Source organism: Cladophialophora bantiana (assembly GCF_000835475.1).
Source record: "Cladophialophora bantiana CBS 173.52 unplaced genomic scaffold supercont1.1, whole genome shotgun sequence".
In the NCBI taxonomy this organism is placed as follows: domain Eukaryota; kingdom Fungi; phylum Ascomycota; class Eurotiomycetes; order Chaetothyriales; family Herpotrichiellaceae; genus Cladophialophora; species Cladophialophora bantiana.
In genome coordinates, this window is record NW_015971575.1 from 1576761 (window position 1) to 1592642 (window position 15882).

At 54.5% G+C, this 15882-nt stretch overlaps 4 protein-coding genes across 4 annotated transcripts; 1 reads left to right on the plus strand and 3 right to left on the minus strand.

Moving 5' to 3' along the window:
• Positions 1-3684: 3684 nt before the first annotated feature.
• Z519_00578 (uncharacterized protein) lies at positions 3685-5313 on the minus strand (the record flags this gene model as incomplete). Its single annotated transcript, XM_016758335.1, has 1 exon — positions 3685-5313. One exon carries the CDS (start codon positions 5311-5313, stop codon positions 3685-3687), a length of 1629 nt encoding a protein of 542 aa, XP_016625584.1.
• Positions 5314-11273: 5960 nt separating this feature from the next.
• Z519_00579 (uncharacterized protein) lies at positions 11274-12350 on the minus strand (the record flags this gene model as incomplete). The annotated part of the gene is made up of 4 exons (XM_016758336.1): positions 11274-11859; positions 11911-12146; positions 12201-12275; positions 12321-12350. The coding sequence occupies 4 exons, from the start codon at positions 12348-12350 to the stop codon at positions 11274-11276; spliced, it is 927 nt and encodes a 308-aa protein (XP_016625585.1).
• Positions 12351-13163: 813 nt separating this feature from the next.
• Z519_00580 (uncharacterized protein) lies at positions 13164-13663 on the minus strand (the record flags this gene model as incomplete). Its single annotated transcript, XM_016758337.1, has 2 exons — positions 13164-13274; positions 13334-13663. 2 exons carry the CDS (start codon positions 13661-13663, stop codon positions 13164-13166), a joined length of 441 nt encoding a protein of 146 aa, XP_016625586.1.
• A 551-nt stretch (positions 13664-14214) lies between these two features.
• Positions 14215-15837, plus strand: Z519_00581 (uncharacterized protein; the record flags this gene model as incomplete). Its single annotated transcript, XM_016758338.1, has 1 exon — positions 14215-15837. The coding sequence occupies one exon, from the start codon at positions 14215-14217 to the stop codon at positions 15835-15837; it is 1623 nt and encodes a 540-aa protein (XP_016625587.1).
• Positions 15838-15882: the final 45 nt, after the last annotated feature.

Sequence of the window (15882 nt, forward strand, 5' to 3'; positions counted from 1 at the left end):
GCACTCCGTACGAATAATGTCAAGTGATTACATCCTCTGAGAATTACCTACTCAGACATTTTAGCCATCCGGCGAAAATGTTGCCTAGATAAAGATGGCGCACCTCCAGTGAGAACATGTCGACCCGCAGTGGTCTTGGTCTCTGATGGGTGACAGAATTTCCAAGGTTGGACATCGAGTAATAGCGTGTCCGCAAGTTCGAGCCGTGCCGGGGATCATGGTTTGGGAAGCTTCACAGGATAGGGGTGGCTGGTGTACGAGGGTGCCCTGCTACTGCACGGAGCAATGGCTCTTCTCAAGGAAAGCGGAACGCCTAATGCACAACCAGTGTGAAAGGTGTGACCTCGACAATATGTATTCGAGGTTTGTGGGACAAGGGAAGCACGCAGGAAGCTTACTTGGGCCCACATCCTCAATGACACAGGTTCCTGTCACCTGTCCATCCCTCTTGCTCAGCTGCAACAAGAATTGTCCGATGGGGGTGGAGGGTGGAGGGTGGATGGTGGATGGTGGATGGTGGACCGCGGACGGTGTTGCTTAACCTCTTTGCGTACCCAATCCGTCCTGCAAGCCACGTGTTGACGCGGGAATCGACGACCTGCCCTTGCAGATGATCTGTGTCGTGGCTTCGCTCTTTGCCCCTCCCCTAGTTCAAAGCAAAGCTGACAAGTGGTGGTGGCAGTATTGTCTTTCCCAATTGAGGAAGTGTGTTAGCTCGAAGGAGACCTCAGCCAACGGAAGGCAGGTTAGAGCGGGTTTCAAAAGCACGCAATCAGCAACTAACAATGGCGCTACCTGGTGAACTGCCAGACGAACTTGTCAACAGGGAGGAGGTGCTTGGAGAGAGCTCCTGCAGGCCCAAGACCAACAACCCTGCGACGGGTCGGGTCACCTGCAGCTCGACTGCGTGCATCACATCACGCAAATCACCACCGCTTGGTGCCTCCCAGAGCGCAATCCGGCGCCTTCGCACAGCCAGGGACTGCCAGCCTGGCCTCGAACCCGTGGAATTCGACGGGCAAAGCCCTCGGGCGATCATTGTGGGGTGGGGGAGACGAGCACCTTGTGCTCTCCGCGCTGAAAACGTCCAAGAGTACTCGGTAGATTCACCATCTGTCCGGAATGGGCTCAGTCTTCTGCCCTGGTTGTCATGGGCCTAATGGAGCGCGTCGATGGGAGCGAAGTGACATCAACACGCCCATCAATATCGCTTGCAGGTCAGCCATTACCAATAGCCGGCGGCGGCAAGGTGGTTGCAGGGATGGAGCAGAAGAGGTCGGTGGGCACCGCAAGCACTGCAAGTGGGCAGGATCCTTAGCGATGGAGAAGTCCCAGAAGTTCCATTCCGCCCACGTGTGAACGACTCGGGGAACTGGCTTTCACCCTTGATCCCTGCTGGCGGGCTGGCGGGCTGGTGGCTGGTTGTTGGCGCCATGCACTGCATTGTGCAGTCTTTGGCATCTGCATCATGCAATGCAATGCACGGCGCTGCAATGCAAGGCCTCAGTAGCGGCCCTTGTTTGCATCGTTTGGGCCGCTTTGCAGGCTGCAGCACCGCATTGGCGTGCGTCCCTCGTCTTATCTGCTTTGCTTGTATGTACTCCGTACATGCTACCGAGTACAGGCTCCGCTTCGCTAGGTCCAAGTTTCTTCTGGGTGAACCCTGTGCCCTTTGTCGCCGGGGATTTTCTCTAGCCACCTTCTATCCTGGAAAGCAGGCTTGACCCGTTGGTCAGCCAGTCAATCGAGGCTTTGGGAGTATACACTCTTGATGCAATCGGGGAAATGATTTTGTCGCCCAACTTGTGAAGCAGCCAATTACACGGCTTTTAGCCGAACGACCTTCGAACCAAATTTGCGGATATTTGTTGCTATTGCTATGCTGGCTGGGCTGGCAAATTTGCTCATCCCTGCACGACGACCACTGACCTGGCCCAAGAGCTTTTTATCCAATGAATCGAAATTTTTCCACCCGCATATTTCTTCTTGAAAAGAAAGTCTTGTGACGAAGCAAATTTCTGCGCGACGCAGCTATTTGCTCGGATATCCCGATCTTTCATGCATTGATCTCCGAGCGACGGGCAGGCTAGCCTCGTGGTCGTTTGGGCTCCATCATGGCCCTACCAAAACATCGCTAGATACGGTCCAAACCGCAAAGAAGGTGGATAGAAACCTGCTGCTAATCTAGGACGTGATCTTTTTCTCCCATGAGGAGAGCGTCAGCCAGAGCTGCTGATCGCCTTCGCCTGATGGCGGTTGTTGTGCGATTGCTATGTAAAGAAAGATATTTGCTCGAGCGATGGATTCTGATTGCCTTAGCCAATGTTCGGATTACAGGTGAGGCGGGCGCCGGAAATCTAACGACTCGACTGGCTGGGAGTTCGTCCTGGGCATCAAGAGATGTGTGAGATCGAGTCCCTGTCAGCAAAGACGTTCCGGGAATTTCATTAGTTGTCTCCTTGTGACCTTGAGACTGGTCCTGGATTCCCGTGATCCTCCATCGACCCATGCCTCTAGGTCAGAACGAGCTTGCGAGGTGAGAATGTTTCGCAGAGACGAGAGACCAGCAGAGCTCCCTCAGCCGAAGGCCACCCAGGGCACGCTAAGGCGGTGAGCTTTTTCCAACAATCATCAGCATCCTGGCCAATGGAACTCGCAGACGACAACTGTTTTCACCGTTATTGTCCAATACTTCATCAGAACCACCCTTCTCATGCAGCGATTGGCCATTATTACTCCTTCTTATTGACGTCCGGACCTGGAATACATATCTAGCCCACCGTTTAGCGTCCTTTTCCAGCTTCCTGGGCAGCAGAATTGCAACTTTCAGCAACCTTTTCACGTTGATTGAGGACCAGTGGTGACCGTGTCAGGTTGGCAACCTGCAACTCAGGTCCTTGTCGGGCCAAAGCGGCGGGGTCGTCACATTCCAAGAAAACGGACACCTAGCTGCCTGAAGATGCTTCCTGGCTTGCAGCCAGTTGTTCGTCAGCATTTACTTTGGCGCAATCCATGCAGCCGTTTTCGAGCAATGCGCCGTGAGTGTCCTGGTGGACATACAAGGTCTCTTCTGCTGACGGTTGAAGGAATCGACCAAGAGCTGTCAACTGCGCTGTGGCCCTGTGAATATACCATATATCTAACAATTTGTGTGAAGCATGGGGGTCGTCTCTCGTGGATAAATATACAAAAGTACAGTCACCAACGATATGGTGGTTCAAGTCTGCCAAATAGATAGAGCCTTCTCTGTCTCTCTCGGTGATTTCTGGTTCCCTTCTCTGCAGTGTCTGGGACTGCTAGTCTGCCTCATCTCTGCCCATTTGTCCCCCAACGCCGCAGAGAAGTATTAATCCAACAAAAGGATGTAGGTAAGTGGGGGTATCTCGCAGGTGCAACACCACGACCAAGAAGAAAGAATAAAAAACAATTAGTCAAGGAAATGATATCAAGAGTGTATGATCTTCCAATTTGTGCAATAAGAAAGGGCAAGCCAAGTAAGCCCTTGTGACGGCAAGCGCAAATCCCATTCTGATCTCGGTCATTCGTAATCATGTCCCACCACGGCGGTGAAGGGATGTCGCATCTGAGGTCGCCCTCATTGTCGTCTCTCTAGGAATAGTCATTTCGAAGGAAAAAAGGGGTTATCGGTGTTCTGGTTTCGTGGGGGAGGGAGCCATTCCTCTTTCACCGGCCAGAACTCCAGCTCCTGTCAAACGGGTCTCTCCGGAAGGGGTCGTAGGATTGTGACCGGGTAACAGGAGGAGGTGGCGGCGGTCCCGGAGGCAATGTCCTGGAGGTTGCGAACATGCTCGGCACAGGGGGAGGAGGAAGCGGTGGAGGAGGTTGCGATGGAAAGCTTGTACCGTAGCTAGGTGCAGGTGGTGAATGAGTGTGCCGTCCCGTAAAACTCGGCTGGTAATCACCGGTTCGACGGCGTTGAGTAGAAGGCCCAGACTCGGCGCGTTCACGAGAGGATTCATCCGACACGGTGGGAGTTTCAAGGAGAGCACCAGTTGCGAGTGGTATTCCCGTTGCCGCAGCTGCCAGTCTCCTCTGCTGAGGCGATTCTGGCCGTGGCAACAACTGAGCAGCGGATACATACCTCATGGCCAGATCACGAAAATAATTCCTTTCCGACAGATAGTGGTCGCGTTCTTCGATCAAGTCACGCAACTCCTGCTGCAAGCCTGCGATGGTCTGTGACGCTTCCTTCTCTTTTTCCTTCCTGCGTGCGCGGAAGCGTGCTGATGCCCCCGCATTGCGCTTTCTCTTTTCGTCGGCAACCTTGGACGCCTGCTGCAGGTCCAACTCAACCGGAATGTTCAGCGGCCCCTGGTCAGTGTCAAGAGTCATCTGATACGAAGCCGGGCCTTGCTGAAAGCCTTCGTGTGGTCCATGGTGTCCTGGAGTTTCATGAATGTATAAACCTCCACCACCAGCTGAGAGCGCTCTGAATGGAGCTGGCGGTTGAGCAGGCGGTGGCTTTGGGATACCATACCGATACCCTGGCGAAGGGTGGTCGATGTTGCTGTACGAAGGCTGCACAGTCGAAGGTCGCTCGGCTTGGGGGGTTATCACTGGTTCCGCTCCACGGGCAGGGCTTTCTGAGACGTGTGCTGAACGGGGTTGTCCTGATTCATGTGGTACTATGCCGCTCAAATGTGCACCGGTCGCAAGCGCCAAAGGAGGCAGAGGCGGAATTTCAGATGTCTGATATTGACCTGGCTCGGCCGTGTAAAGGCGGCTGCCCGTCCCTGGCGGGGGTTGTAACGGCTGTATCATAGAATGAAACGCTGGGTTCCTTCTCGCCCCCAAGCTTGCTGCCCGCATTCCCGGCGACTTCGGGGTGAGGACACGCCTTCCCAAGCGTCCAGACCCCTGCTCAAGCTCTCGAGGAGGGGATCTTGGATCCGTGCGCTTTCGGCTGCGCGGGGACTCGGCGGGCGCCGGTAGAAGACTTTGGCTGAGGCTCATGGCGGACTGAGTGGCGGGTCTGACATTCGGAGAGGCTCTGTCTTCGAGCTCTGCTGGAGGGTTCAGAATGCTGTGTACGCCAAACGCCCTGGATGGAGTTTGGACAGTCGACTCGGCCGAATGTCGACGAGAACTGATGCCCAGGCCCACGTCCGTCACAATTCGCCCCGGAGCATTCCCACCATAGCCGCCATAAGGCTCCGTCCGAACCGCACTCGCCGTGCTTGGTCTTGATGATTCTGCACTTCCGCCAGAGGGCTGAGGCAAAGGGATCCGTCCTCCGGCAGTGGCGGGCGTGGTGATTGACGGATAGTCTGCCGGCGAGGAGGATTGTGACATGTACTTGTTATGAGCCTCCTCGTGCGGCTGGTCCCTTTGTCGCGACCATGGATGTTCCTCCTGCGGCTCTCCTCCGCCTTCCCTCCTCCACCTATCCTCAGGTCCTGTGGGAGATGTCGGACTCGTTTGGCAAGATTGATAGGTCCACGGTTGCTGGAAGAATCCAGAGTTCGGAGGGGACCTGGGATATTGCTGGAAAGGGGAGATGGTGACACCGAGAGTAGCCAGATTGAAAGCCTTGTATTTGTTATGTGTGCTGGACAAGGTCAGGTCAGGTCAGAGGAAAGACTAGCTGGTAAGCTCGGCGCGAGGCCAGACTTACAAGAGTACTTCTAGAAGTCACGGCACTCCGGCAGGTCAGAGCAAGGTTACAATACACGCAAGGGTCAGGAAGCCGGACAGAAGATTGCGCATCCCAAGATCAGAAAGCATTTGCGCAACCCAACCCCATGAACTTGCGAGGATTGTCCGATAATTCGTCTCTTGGTGCAATAGATGCGGCAAATGAGAGTCATCAAACTGCAACCCTAGCCCTGAGAGGTCCGTTCGCAAAGAAGAACCGGCACAAGTGAAGCCAGGCAGCCCAGGAGTATTAGATGGGCAAAGGGCAAAGGAGAACAAATAGTCTTGACAGGCTAGCCTGAGGTCAGCTCGTAATATTTCATCGTCCGGAGTGGGCAGCAGAGTAAGCAGAGGTACTTGGGGTGAGTGGCCCGCCGCAATTCCTGGGACGGGGAAGCGGGAAGCATCATTTGTTGGTGTTGGAATAGCGAGATGCTTCCAGGCTTTCTAGCGTTGAAGCCCGTCTGCCTCGTCACGATCTGAGCGTCGCTCTCTCCCTCCCTGTCCGAAAGCAGGGACGTTTGGCCCAACGCCGACGAGGGACTTTGAGTCTCCATCGGTGAGTAGGGAGGAGGCAAGTGGGTCGCGCCGTCCAGCGGGTTTCGACCATGCGAGCAGCCGATGGGAAGAGGGAAGGCCACAGGTGATTGAGGATTTCAGAATTCAGATTCGACCGCCCTAGGGACGCCGGGATGCAAGGAAACTAGCTCATCGCTCGAGCATGCCTTGTCAAGCGCGTGATGGCACCGGCAGGCGGGATGATGGCATCGCTGGGCAGCAACTGTGATAGCGCGACTCTTGGGTGGACCACGCCGGTGATGTGGCGCTGCGAAACGTCTGGGGGTTGGTACATGTAACTGTCAACCCAGCGTGGGGCTGGGCGGGCTGATTAGACTCTGAGCTTTTCCTCTGTAATGAACTAGAGCTGTGCCTCCAGTGCTTCCCTTCCCCCTGGTCCCCTGTCGAAGGGGAAAAGGTGCCAGGGGCAGAACCGCGGATCCACAAACTCTCTCGAATCCTGCGGGCATCTCTGATGGGTTGAATCAACGGAACGAAATTCCCATGACTTGGAAAGGGTGGGTGCCCTTGCATCCAGACTGGTCAACGCCTGACCCAACACTCTTGCTTCTCCCGTCTGGGCTGGTACCAAGCGGGCAGCGGGTATGGTAGATGGGGGGTGGACCACCGTTTGTATTTACAAGGCGACCAGGGGCTGAAAAATGAACAACACTCTCCCATGCAGCCATGTCAGGCATTTCGAGGGCCTCAGAGAGGCGCATTAGCCACTTCTCCTAGCGCCGCCTTGTTGGCCTTGTCCCCGACGTCGGCTTGCGTCCCCCGTCGCAGCTTGGTCCCAGTAGACTTGATGAGAAAGTTCGTAGCGTCCAGCCCAGAAAATTCGCGGCGAGAGAGGGACAGGATGTGCTAGGGCAAGGCGATTAGGGCGTTCTGCCGTCATGGCTTTATTGGGTCGCGGCTCTTCTGGCACTTCGCCTGGGATCAGGCCTCAAGAGTTCTATCCCTGTCCAATGCGAACGATCCTTCTGCTTTAGGACCGCCAGTACCCCAATTTGTCGTTTGATTTGGTTCAATTGAAACAGGGCCTACCAGCACACCAGGGGAGTGAGTGCCAAATTCACGGTACGTGAGACTTCCACTTTAATTCGAGAACATCACGGGAGGAAGATCGGCGTCGAAAAGTGAAGCGTCCCACTTCCCTGGAGGCTTGTGATCCCGCATTGCTTTCGGCCTTCACGGCTGTCCAATGGTTAGGTTGCTCTTTCCACGGAGGCCATCAAAAGAATGAACAAAAAAATAATCAAAAATACCTAGGTAAAAGCCGTCCTCTCAATGGTGGTCAGTTCCCGGCCGGTCCCTTGCAGTCCGTCTTTACTCAGCCTACCAGCACAGCAGACGGGTGAGGTTGTTCGGGTTAGCTTTTTCGCAGGCCCAGGAAAAAGTCCCTCGTCAGTGGCGGAAGGGAATGAATAGTCGTCTTCCACTACGGAGTCCTGGCTCCAAAGCCTCTGGTTAGCCTGTCCCGGTAAATGGTCCGCTTAGGACGATCACGTCGATCACAGCTTTCCAGGGCCATAATCCCCTTGATCTCACTCGCATATCAAAGTCCTTCCCGACCAGAGGGTTCACAGGTTGGCCAGGCGAAGGGAAACCGTTCACCGCTCCAAGATTTCAATTTGCCCACGAAATAATCCATTTGTGGGTCGTCCACCCACGAAAGCCCCCTTGCTATTCCACGTTGGGCGTGCTCGCTAGATTACCGAAATAGCGGCAGGAAGTTCCGGCACGCTCAAAGTTTTGGAATAAGATGATTGTTCTCCTTCGATGGCCAGAAAAGACAAGGGCAGCCGAGAAAAGCGTCGAGCTGTTGGCTAGGGCAAGTCATTTCCGGTGATGGTGATCAAAACTGGAGGAGGAGCTGGAGGAGTTGTTCGGCCTCGTCCAGCTAGACACACGCCGATGTACTGGGTAAGTACACAATCAATGTCCGGAATTGTTGCACAGTCCTTGATGCTTTCCATTCGTTGAAACTGTGTCAGTGTATCCGTTTCGGGAGACGTACATAATGTGGTCGGATCCAACGGCCTTTTTTTCGCTCTTAAAGTTCAGCCAGCAGCCAGAGGAAGACGAGCTATACAGAGTTCGGAGCCCTTTCGTACACTTTCAGAGAGATCATTGAATTCGATCTGGAGCTTGCTCCACAGGAAGCCAAGGACGTCGCGCAGATCGTGACCAGAAAGGCTCAGCTGGACGCCAGATCGCTTGTTCTGTGCCTCATGGTCAAATCTATTGATGTTAGCCTCGACTACTAACTGTCCACCCGTGCTGGCTATCATCGTCGACGCTGCAAGGCAGAAGTGTCAAAGCCATGACTAATGCTTTCCACATCCTGAAAGCAGCCCCCATGCTTCGACTCAGTACCCAGTAGGTGGGATGCCAAAAGTTCCGTATGGCCAACCTTGGGTCGACGGGGCTGCGCTGCTGTGTTCACTAATTCCTCTACGGCAAGGTCACAATCAACAGTCTCCGCCCAAATGCGCAGCTGCAGGTATATCTTGACTTGATGTTCGGCAGACAAAGGTAAAGTATCGAGTTGCGGCGACAAGCTAGAAACCTGTTGGTGCCGGGCCCTTGGGACTGGACTTTTGTTACACTTGCCGGACGCGCTCGAGGCGGTCTACAAGAGCACATGATTGTGGCTGGTCCTTGCCTTGTGACCTTCCGGCTCTCGCTTCTCTAGTCAGACCTTGAGCTTCAGCGAGCTTGGGCTGCTCTGTGTGTTCTTCGAGCAGTCAGTCGCAGGCCCTCGCTCGCTACTTTGTACATTGCGACTGATTGCAATAATGAATCTCGGCAGGAGTCCCCCAGTTACAATCGCGGCTCGGTTGAAGCACTCATAAAGCACTGGTGTTGTGGTTGGCAGCCGAGAAAACCTACCCCGGGAAGGGGGGGGGGGATGAACTCTCGAAAAGCCGCATTCGTCGGCTATGCATAAAGCTGCAGCTGCGATTTCTGGCGTAATGCAGGCCAGGGCTACTACATCCGCCACCGCCGTGCATGCAGGACGTGTGGAAAGGAAGAGCCACCAGAGCCACCTTCTTGGTGACTAACAGGCTGGACGCATCAGATCCAAGATGTCGAGGTTGCCAAGTGTGACCCTACTCCCCCCTTCTGGGCTTTTCTCATCATGCCTCGCTTAGCGTCCTCAAGACTGGGAAAAGAAACACGACGAGGCAGTGTCGATCATGGCCAACAGCCAACAAGTTGGCTTTGTGCAGAGGTAGACGATTTGCCATTTGGCATTTGGACTCAGCCTGTCTTCTCCTCGTAGAAAACGCTTTCGATCAGCAATCAAACTTCCCGAGGCGGTAAATGCTCTTTGTGACGACGATTTCTCAGCGATTTCTGTGGAAGGGAATCCCCGAAAGTTGATCCCACCTGAACATCTCGTGCTTCTGGTGTCGTCGAAGACAGGGCACGCTGGTGCTACCTTTCCCCCACAGAAGTCACCGGTCCACACAAGGTGCTATGGTTGTTATTTCTTGTCCATTGGAACCACTAGGATCGATCACTTGATGCGAAGTAAACTAGGATTGACGTCGGCATTACTGACCGCCTCTGGAGAGCGAAGGCATCTTCAGGGAGAGCGAGGAGGGGTAGTCTGTTGGGTAGGGCCAGTCTTGAAGTCTGACGAGTGTGCAAAGAGGGTCGACGGCCACGTGGGAAATGCCATCCCGCGCCCGTCAGGCTAACGGGGGGGCCACGGGGCCTGCCATTGCCTACTTCGGACTTGAGGCGTCAACCCCCCTGCAGTCGCTCCCTTAAGGCCCCTGTAGCTTGATGGTGGAGGTGCTGGTCGTATTCCTGATGACGCCTGCCGAGCAAAGCCACCGGTACCGCTTTGCACTGGTTTGGTCACGCCTTCACCTCCTGTTGTCCTTAGAGGAGAGGTGACCCCCCCTGAGTCTTGAGATACAACGAAGCGGCCACCGTAGGAAGCGAAGTGAGCCATCTCTTTCTATGCGAGTATCTTCCCCAGACAAGAACAGGCAACAAGCCCTCGATGTCAGCCAAAGGGCAAATTGAAGGGTCCGTTTCGGAGGGTCCGAGCTTGAAGCCACGGCCGCAACGGCAGTGGTCACCGTCAACAAGTGCTGGAGACTTTGAAAGCATGCCCCTCACCGTCACGGCTCTCGGTTTGGAATAAGCGAGACGGTAAGACAGTCACTGGGGATGTGACAGAACTAATTTCCCCTAAGCTGAAACTCCGTTGGTAAAGGTGTGAGTGAGAGACGAAGACGCACCTCGACTATGGCACGCAGTTTCACTTTTGACTCTGCGACGGACCATCCTTGCTTCGAGATTCAGCTGGGCCGTCTTCCCCGACCACCGTTTGTGGCATATGACGAACGATGTCGACTTTAAAACCCTTTCCTCTGTTAGAGTTGGAGGCTAATCACGTCAATCCACGGCAAGATAGTAAAGTCTGCTTGGGTGGGAGTACCTAATGGTGGTAGTGGTGGCCGCAATTTGCGCAAGAGTTTTAATGCAACAGGGACAAAGTTCGACTTGGCTCGGGGTTCAGCTCGTTCAACTTGAACAAGCACAAGCGTCGGTCAGATTGGAACAGAACAATCAAACTTTGATTGTAGTAGAAACACAAGCTGTGTGGCATACCCATGGGCTAGGAGTTACGTACAGGTGCTACGTAGGCCCTCGTCGCTTCGGCAGCCCTGGAACCAAAAAACAACCTCGTCTATTATGCCAGGCGAAGCTATTTCTGATCACCGACCAGCCAGCCTTGTCACAGCCCCGTCAGCCCCGCGACCTGGCACGATCCTGGTCGGGATTTCATGATGGTGAGAGCGAAAAGAGAGACACGGATGATTGACGTCGCTTATTACAGCCCTGCTTCCAAAATCTACCATCTAATACCAATTAGTCTATCACCCTCTCTGGGCCCGCTCCCGGCTTCGCTCAACCAGGCAACTCTTCCCTTGGTGCCAGAGATAATATCCGACGTTTAATCTCGCTCCATCTCAGTCAACCATTGTTTCTAGAAAATTCACACAGCCCGGGGCCCCCTTGGAAAGATGACCCTAGTTCAAGCGAGCCCTGTACTTGGGCATGCCCTCGATTCCGACGTCAACCCTGAACAAATTTCCAGCAAATTTGGCCGAATCCGGGTATTTGTCAGGCTGATGTTCCGCAGCACTAGTGATGAACAATTCGGTACCTGCAAAGGTCGGGCAGGTGATGTTGCGTGTCGGGAGGTGGATGACTCCGGTGATGGCACCTTGCGGCGATATTCGTATGACCTTGGAGCCCCCGTAGCAGGCGTGCCAGATGTTCCCTTCAACGTCCATGGCATGGCCGTCTGGGTGTACGCCCTCCTCTTCCAGGTGGAAGAAGATCCTCTTGCTAGAAATGTCTCCCGTTTTCGCATCGTAGTCAAAGGCATACACGTTCTGAGGGGGGGAGTCGGTGAGGAACATGGTGTTGTCGTTTGCATTCCAGGAGATGCCGTTGGGGATGGTCATCTTCTCGTGCATCGTCTGCAGCGTTCCGTCGTGGTCGAGGCGGAACAAGCAGCCCTCTTCGGTGAGTTCGGCTACCGTGGGATCAACGAATGCTTCGACCCAGAAACGGCCTTGGGTGTCGACGGCGCCATCGTTCGAGCGCATCCTAACAGGTTGATGAGAGAGACAGGTCCTCCACAGCCTGAAATTCCCTTACCTTCTGGCCTTGTCCTCAGCATCTCGTCCCTTCCAATATTTGGCGACATATTCATGCTCTCCAGTCTTCAGGTGGAACTTCGTAACGCCGTCTTTTGCGCCGGCCAGGATGACCTCTGAGGGATCTACGCCTTCGATGTTTGCTGTCACCCCTATCGGCTGCGTGGTATCGATGATCTTGACCGAGTCGGGCCCCTTTGCAAGGTCGATGATGAAAAGCTTTTTATGGTTGATGTCCTGGATGCCATGATCAGATGGGCAGGACGGCAGGAAGAGCAGTTCCTCACGAACCATATACCGGAGCTCATGTCGCTCCTTAGTATAATACGGCCCTTCGCCCAAGCTACATTTTGAAGGATAGTATGCCTGACACTTAGCAGAGTCCAAGAGAAGCCACCAAAGTCAACTGACCTCTTTAACCGTCCACTCTTGTATACCCATTATGTCGCAACTGATTGATCTTGATTCGCCCTCGCGCGCACGTACCTGTGTGGTCGGTTTGTGTGAGTGTCCAAATGCGAGAAAGAGTGTGCTTCTGATTCTTGATAAGAGGACGAGTGTATGGCTTTACATCATCATGATATATGATCGAGCGTCTTCCTTTGCCAAGAACTCCGTTTAACTGTCCGGACAACTCGATTCCATCGCATGTAAGGTCTGAGCTACACTACACGCCCATTGGCTCTGGATATGGCCAGGTGGTCTCAACCAGGAAAAAAATCCATGTGCCGTCGACCACCATCTCGCAAAATCTGCTCTTCTATGCCGAAGATGACCCGGGTCTCTGCCGGGCATGTGCATCGAGTATATAGCCTGTTTACAAATCGGCTGGCCGTAGCACCAGTCACGGACCACATGATCCACAGCTCGGGAATCTGCATCCTCGGCTTCCTGTCAGGGCCTCCAAGGTTCCCCTTTCCAAAGTTGCGCGACACTTGCCCGGAAATAGTCATCGATTTATCAATGTCCACGAAAATGCAAGTGAGAATTTGCCCAGCAGACGTGCCGTGTACCTCCCCACTATAGATGATCCCTCACGCTGCACCCCGTGCTCACTTGTCCTTTGCAGTTCGCTCACTTGGAGTGTTGCACTGGCTTAGACGGTGCAGATCGCCGGACAGCTCGGCTTCACTCGAGACAACACGCGTCTTGAAGTGTCGGCTGGACCCATGACTTCTGAGCCGAGAGCAGTTGGCCGAGTTTAGGAACTTGTCGACCGTAGCCACCTTCCCGGCCAGGCCATCAGAAGAGCCTTCATGCTCTTGCAGCGGGAATGATAAAGGCTTTAATTGCTAGTGTAGCATTTCCGTCATGCGATCTCAACAGTTCTGTAGCCTTGTTCTTCGAAAGATCAAGCTCTTCGACCTAGACCACATATCAGCAACTCTTTGGCATCTCCAAAAGGCCCAAAGGGTGTTACGCACCAGAAAATTCACGTCCTCGGCCGCGATCTTGACCTTCTTTTTCACTTCTACTTCCTTCTTCGCCTGAGCTTTGGTATTGTCCTCCTTCTTCTTGCCGAGGCCACTAGCGATTTCCAGTCTCGACATGGCCTTTCCAAGCGCCTCTTGGTCGGCCGCAGATGGTTGTCTCGTCCCACTCTCGCCATTCTCGGTAGACATCTCGTTCGCATTCAGAGAGTTGAGCGCCGCAGCGGCCTTGCGGTCCTCGGCGTTGTTAGGGAGGTCCTGGGACGTTTCGTCATCTGCCGCGTCTGCAGCGGCCGACGAGGCCGATGGGATTGGTTCCGCCATCTTCTTGCGGTTGATTGAATAGATGTGAGAGATCAAAGAAGTGGTTTCGGACAATGCAAGGTCGAGACCTGAATCACGAGTCTGGCGCCGTGAAGAAAAATAGTCCACCGTAAAATTGATCTAGCCAAAAATAGAATAGCTTTTGTATTTTGGAAAGTCGAGATCTTCGAGGCCTCCTTGTTACACAACCCTCTTTTTTCCAACTCGTATTCGATGCTCGGAGAAAGAACCATGTCAGACCTTCCATAAAGCGTATTTGGCCACATGTATTACTGAGTATTTATCAGGAGTCTGTAAATACCTTCAGCTTGCATTCACGCCTGCTCATCTTCCCAGCTAGCAGTGACTCATCCTGGGTATACCTTTTGTATACTCATTTGACAGAAATCATCTTCTAAACCTGCTTGCGGATTTCAGTGATTTCCCCGAGAAGCATACTTCTCTCCGCGACCAGTCATCCGGGTATAGGGACATCCATGTACTGTGAGAAGTCGACGTGAGGAAGTCTACAGAAGCACCAAGGGAGTCGGGTTCACTGCCGGTCTATACACATGGAGACGAACGGCCCCTCTAAGCACGCCGACTCGGGGCCCTGGACGCCCTCGAGCTGGAAAACCAAACCCATTGTCCAGTCCGTGCAGTACAGCGACGTTAAGGTATTCAACGCTTCCGTTCAAAAACTAAACACTCTACCACCCCTGGTCACCCCACAAGAGATCGTCAAATTGAAGAATGAGCTCCGCGAGGTTGCAACAGGAAATGCCTTTCTCCTCCAAGGAGGCGACTGCGCCGAACTGTTTGACTATTGCACACAAGAGATGATCGAGGCCAAAGTCAAACTCCTGCTCCAGATGTCGCTGGTTCTGATCTACGGCGCAAAGAAGAAGGTCGTCCGCGTGGCGCGGATGGCTGGTCAATATGCAAAACCGCGCTCCTCACCCACCGAAATCGTCAACGGCGTCACTATGCCTAGTTTCCGGGGGGACATACTGAACAGTTACGAGGCGGATCCGGCGTTGAGAGAACCCGACCCTAAACGACTTGTGGACGCGTACTTCCACTCGGCAGCGACGCAGAATTACCTCCGTGCGGCGTTGGCGAGCGGACTCGCAGATCTACATGCACCCCTGGACTGGAGTCTTGGCCATGTCCGTGATCCCACTGTGCGGGACAAATACCAGATCATCGTGGAGCGGATAACGGACACTCTGGAGATGATGCGCACCATCGGGCTGGACACAGGCGGCGGGTTGGAGACGGTCGACCTGTTCACCTCTCACGAAGGGTTGCTGCTGGAATACGAACAATCCCTCACTCGAAAATTCAAACACCCTGCAAACCACCATCACCACCAAGCCGCCCATCGCCCTTCATCTCCCATCAGCACTCATCAAAACCAGTCCAAAACTCGCAAAACGTCACTGCCGACACAGCTCCCTCCACCCTTGCCCCCAACAAAGGGCTATTACGACACCTCGGCGCACATGCTCTGGATCGGCGACCGCACACGCCAACTGACACACTCGCACGTCGAGTTCTTCCGCGGCATCGCCAACCCGATCGGCGTCAAAGTCGGCCCTACCATGCCAGCCACGGACCTCGTCCCGCTCTTGGATATACTCAATCCCGGCCACGAAGTCGGCAAAATCGTCCTCATCACACGGTACGGATGTGACAAGATTGCCACACACCTCCCCGGCCACATACGCGCGGTGCAACGGTCGAGACACCAGGGCACGGTGGTCTGGCAATGTGACCCGATGCACGGCAACGGGCGCAACGCCACAGTCACGCTTCCAGCCCCAGCTCCGACCGATAAATCATCTCCTACACCAGCACAAACAGCAACAGCAGAAACAGCAGCAGCGGCACCGCCTCCCGCCCCCACCACGACGATCAAGACGCGGCGCTTCTCCGATATCCTCAGCGAACTGCACCAGGCTCTCCAAATCCACCGCGCGCACGGGTCGTACCTGGGCGGCGTGCACCTGGAGCTGACGGGCGAGGCCGTGACTGAGTGCATCGGTGGCGCCGAGGGCCTGACCGAGGAGCACCTCAGCCTCAACTACGCCACCTTCTGCGACCCTCGCCTGAATGAGAAGCAGGCCCTCGAGCTGGCCTTTCTCGTCGCAGGTTTTTACAGAGATGCCCCCCCGGCCCCTGCCGCCGTGTGAGAGGGTGAGAGCACGCAAGCGCCCGAGAGAAAGTACGAGTCCATG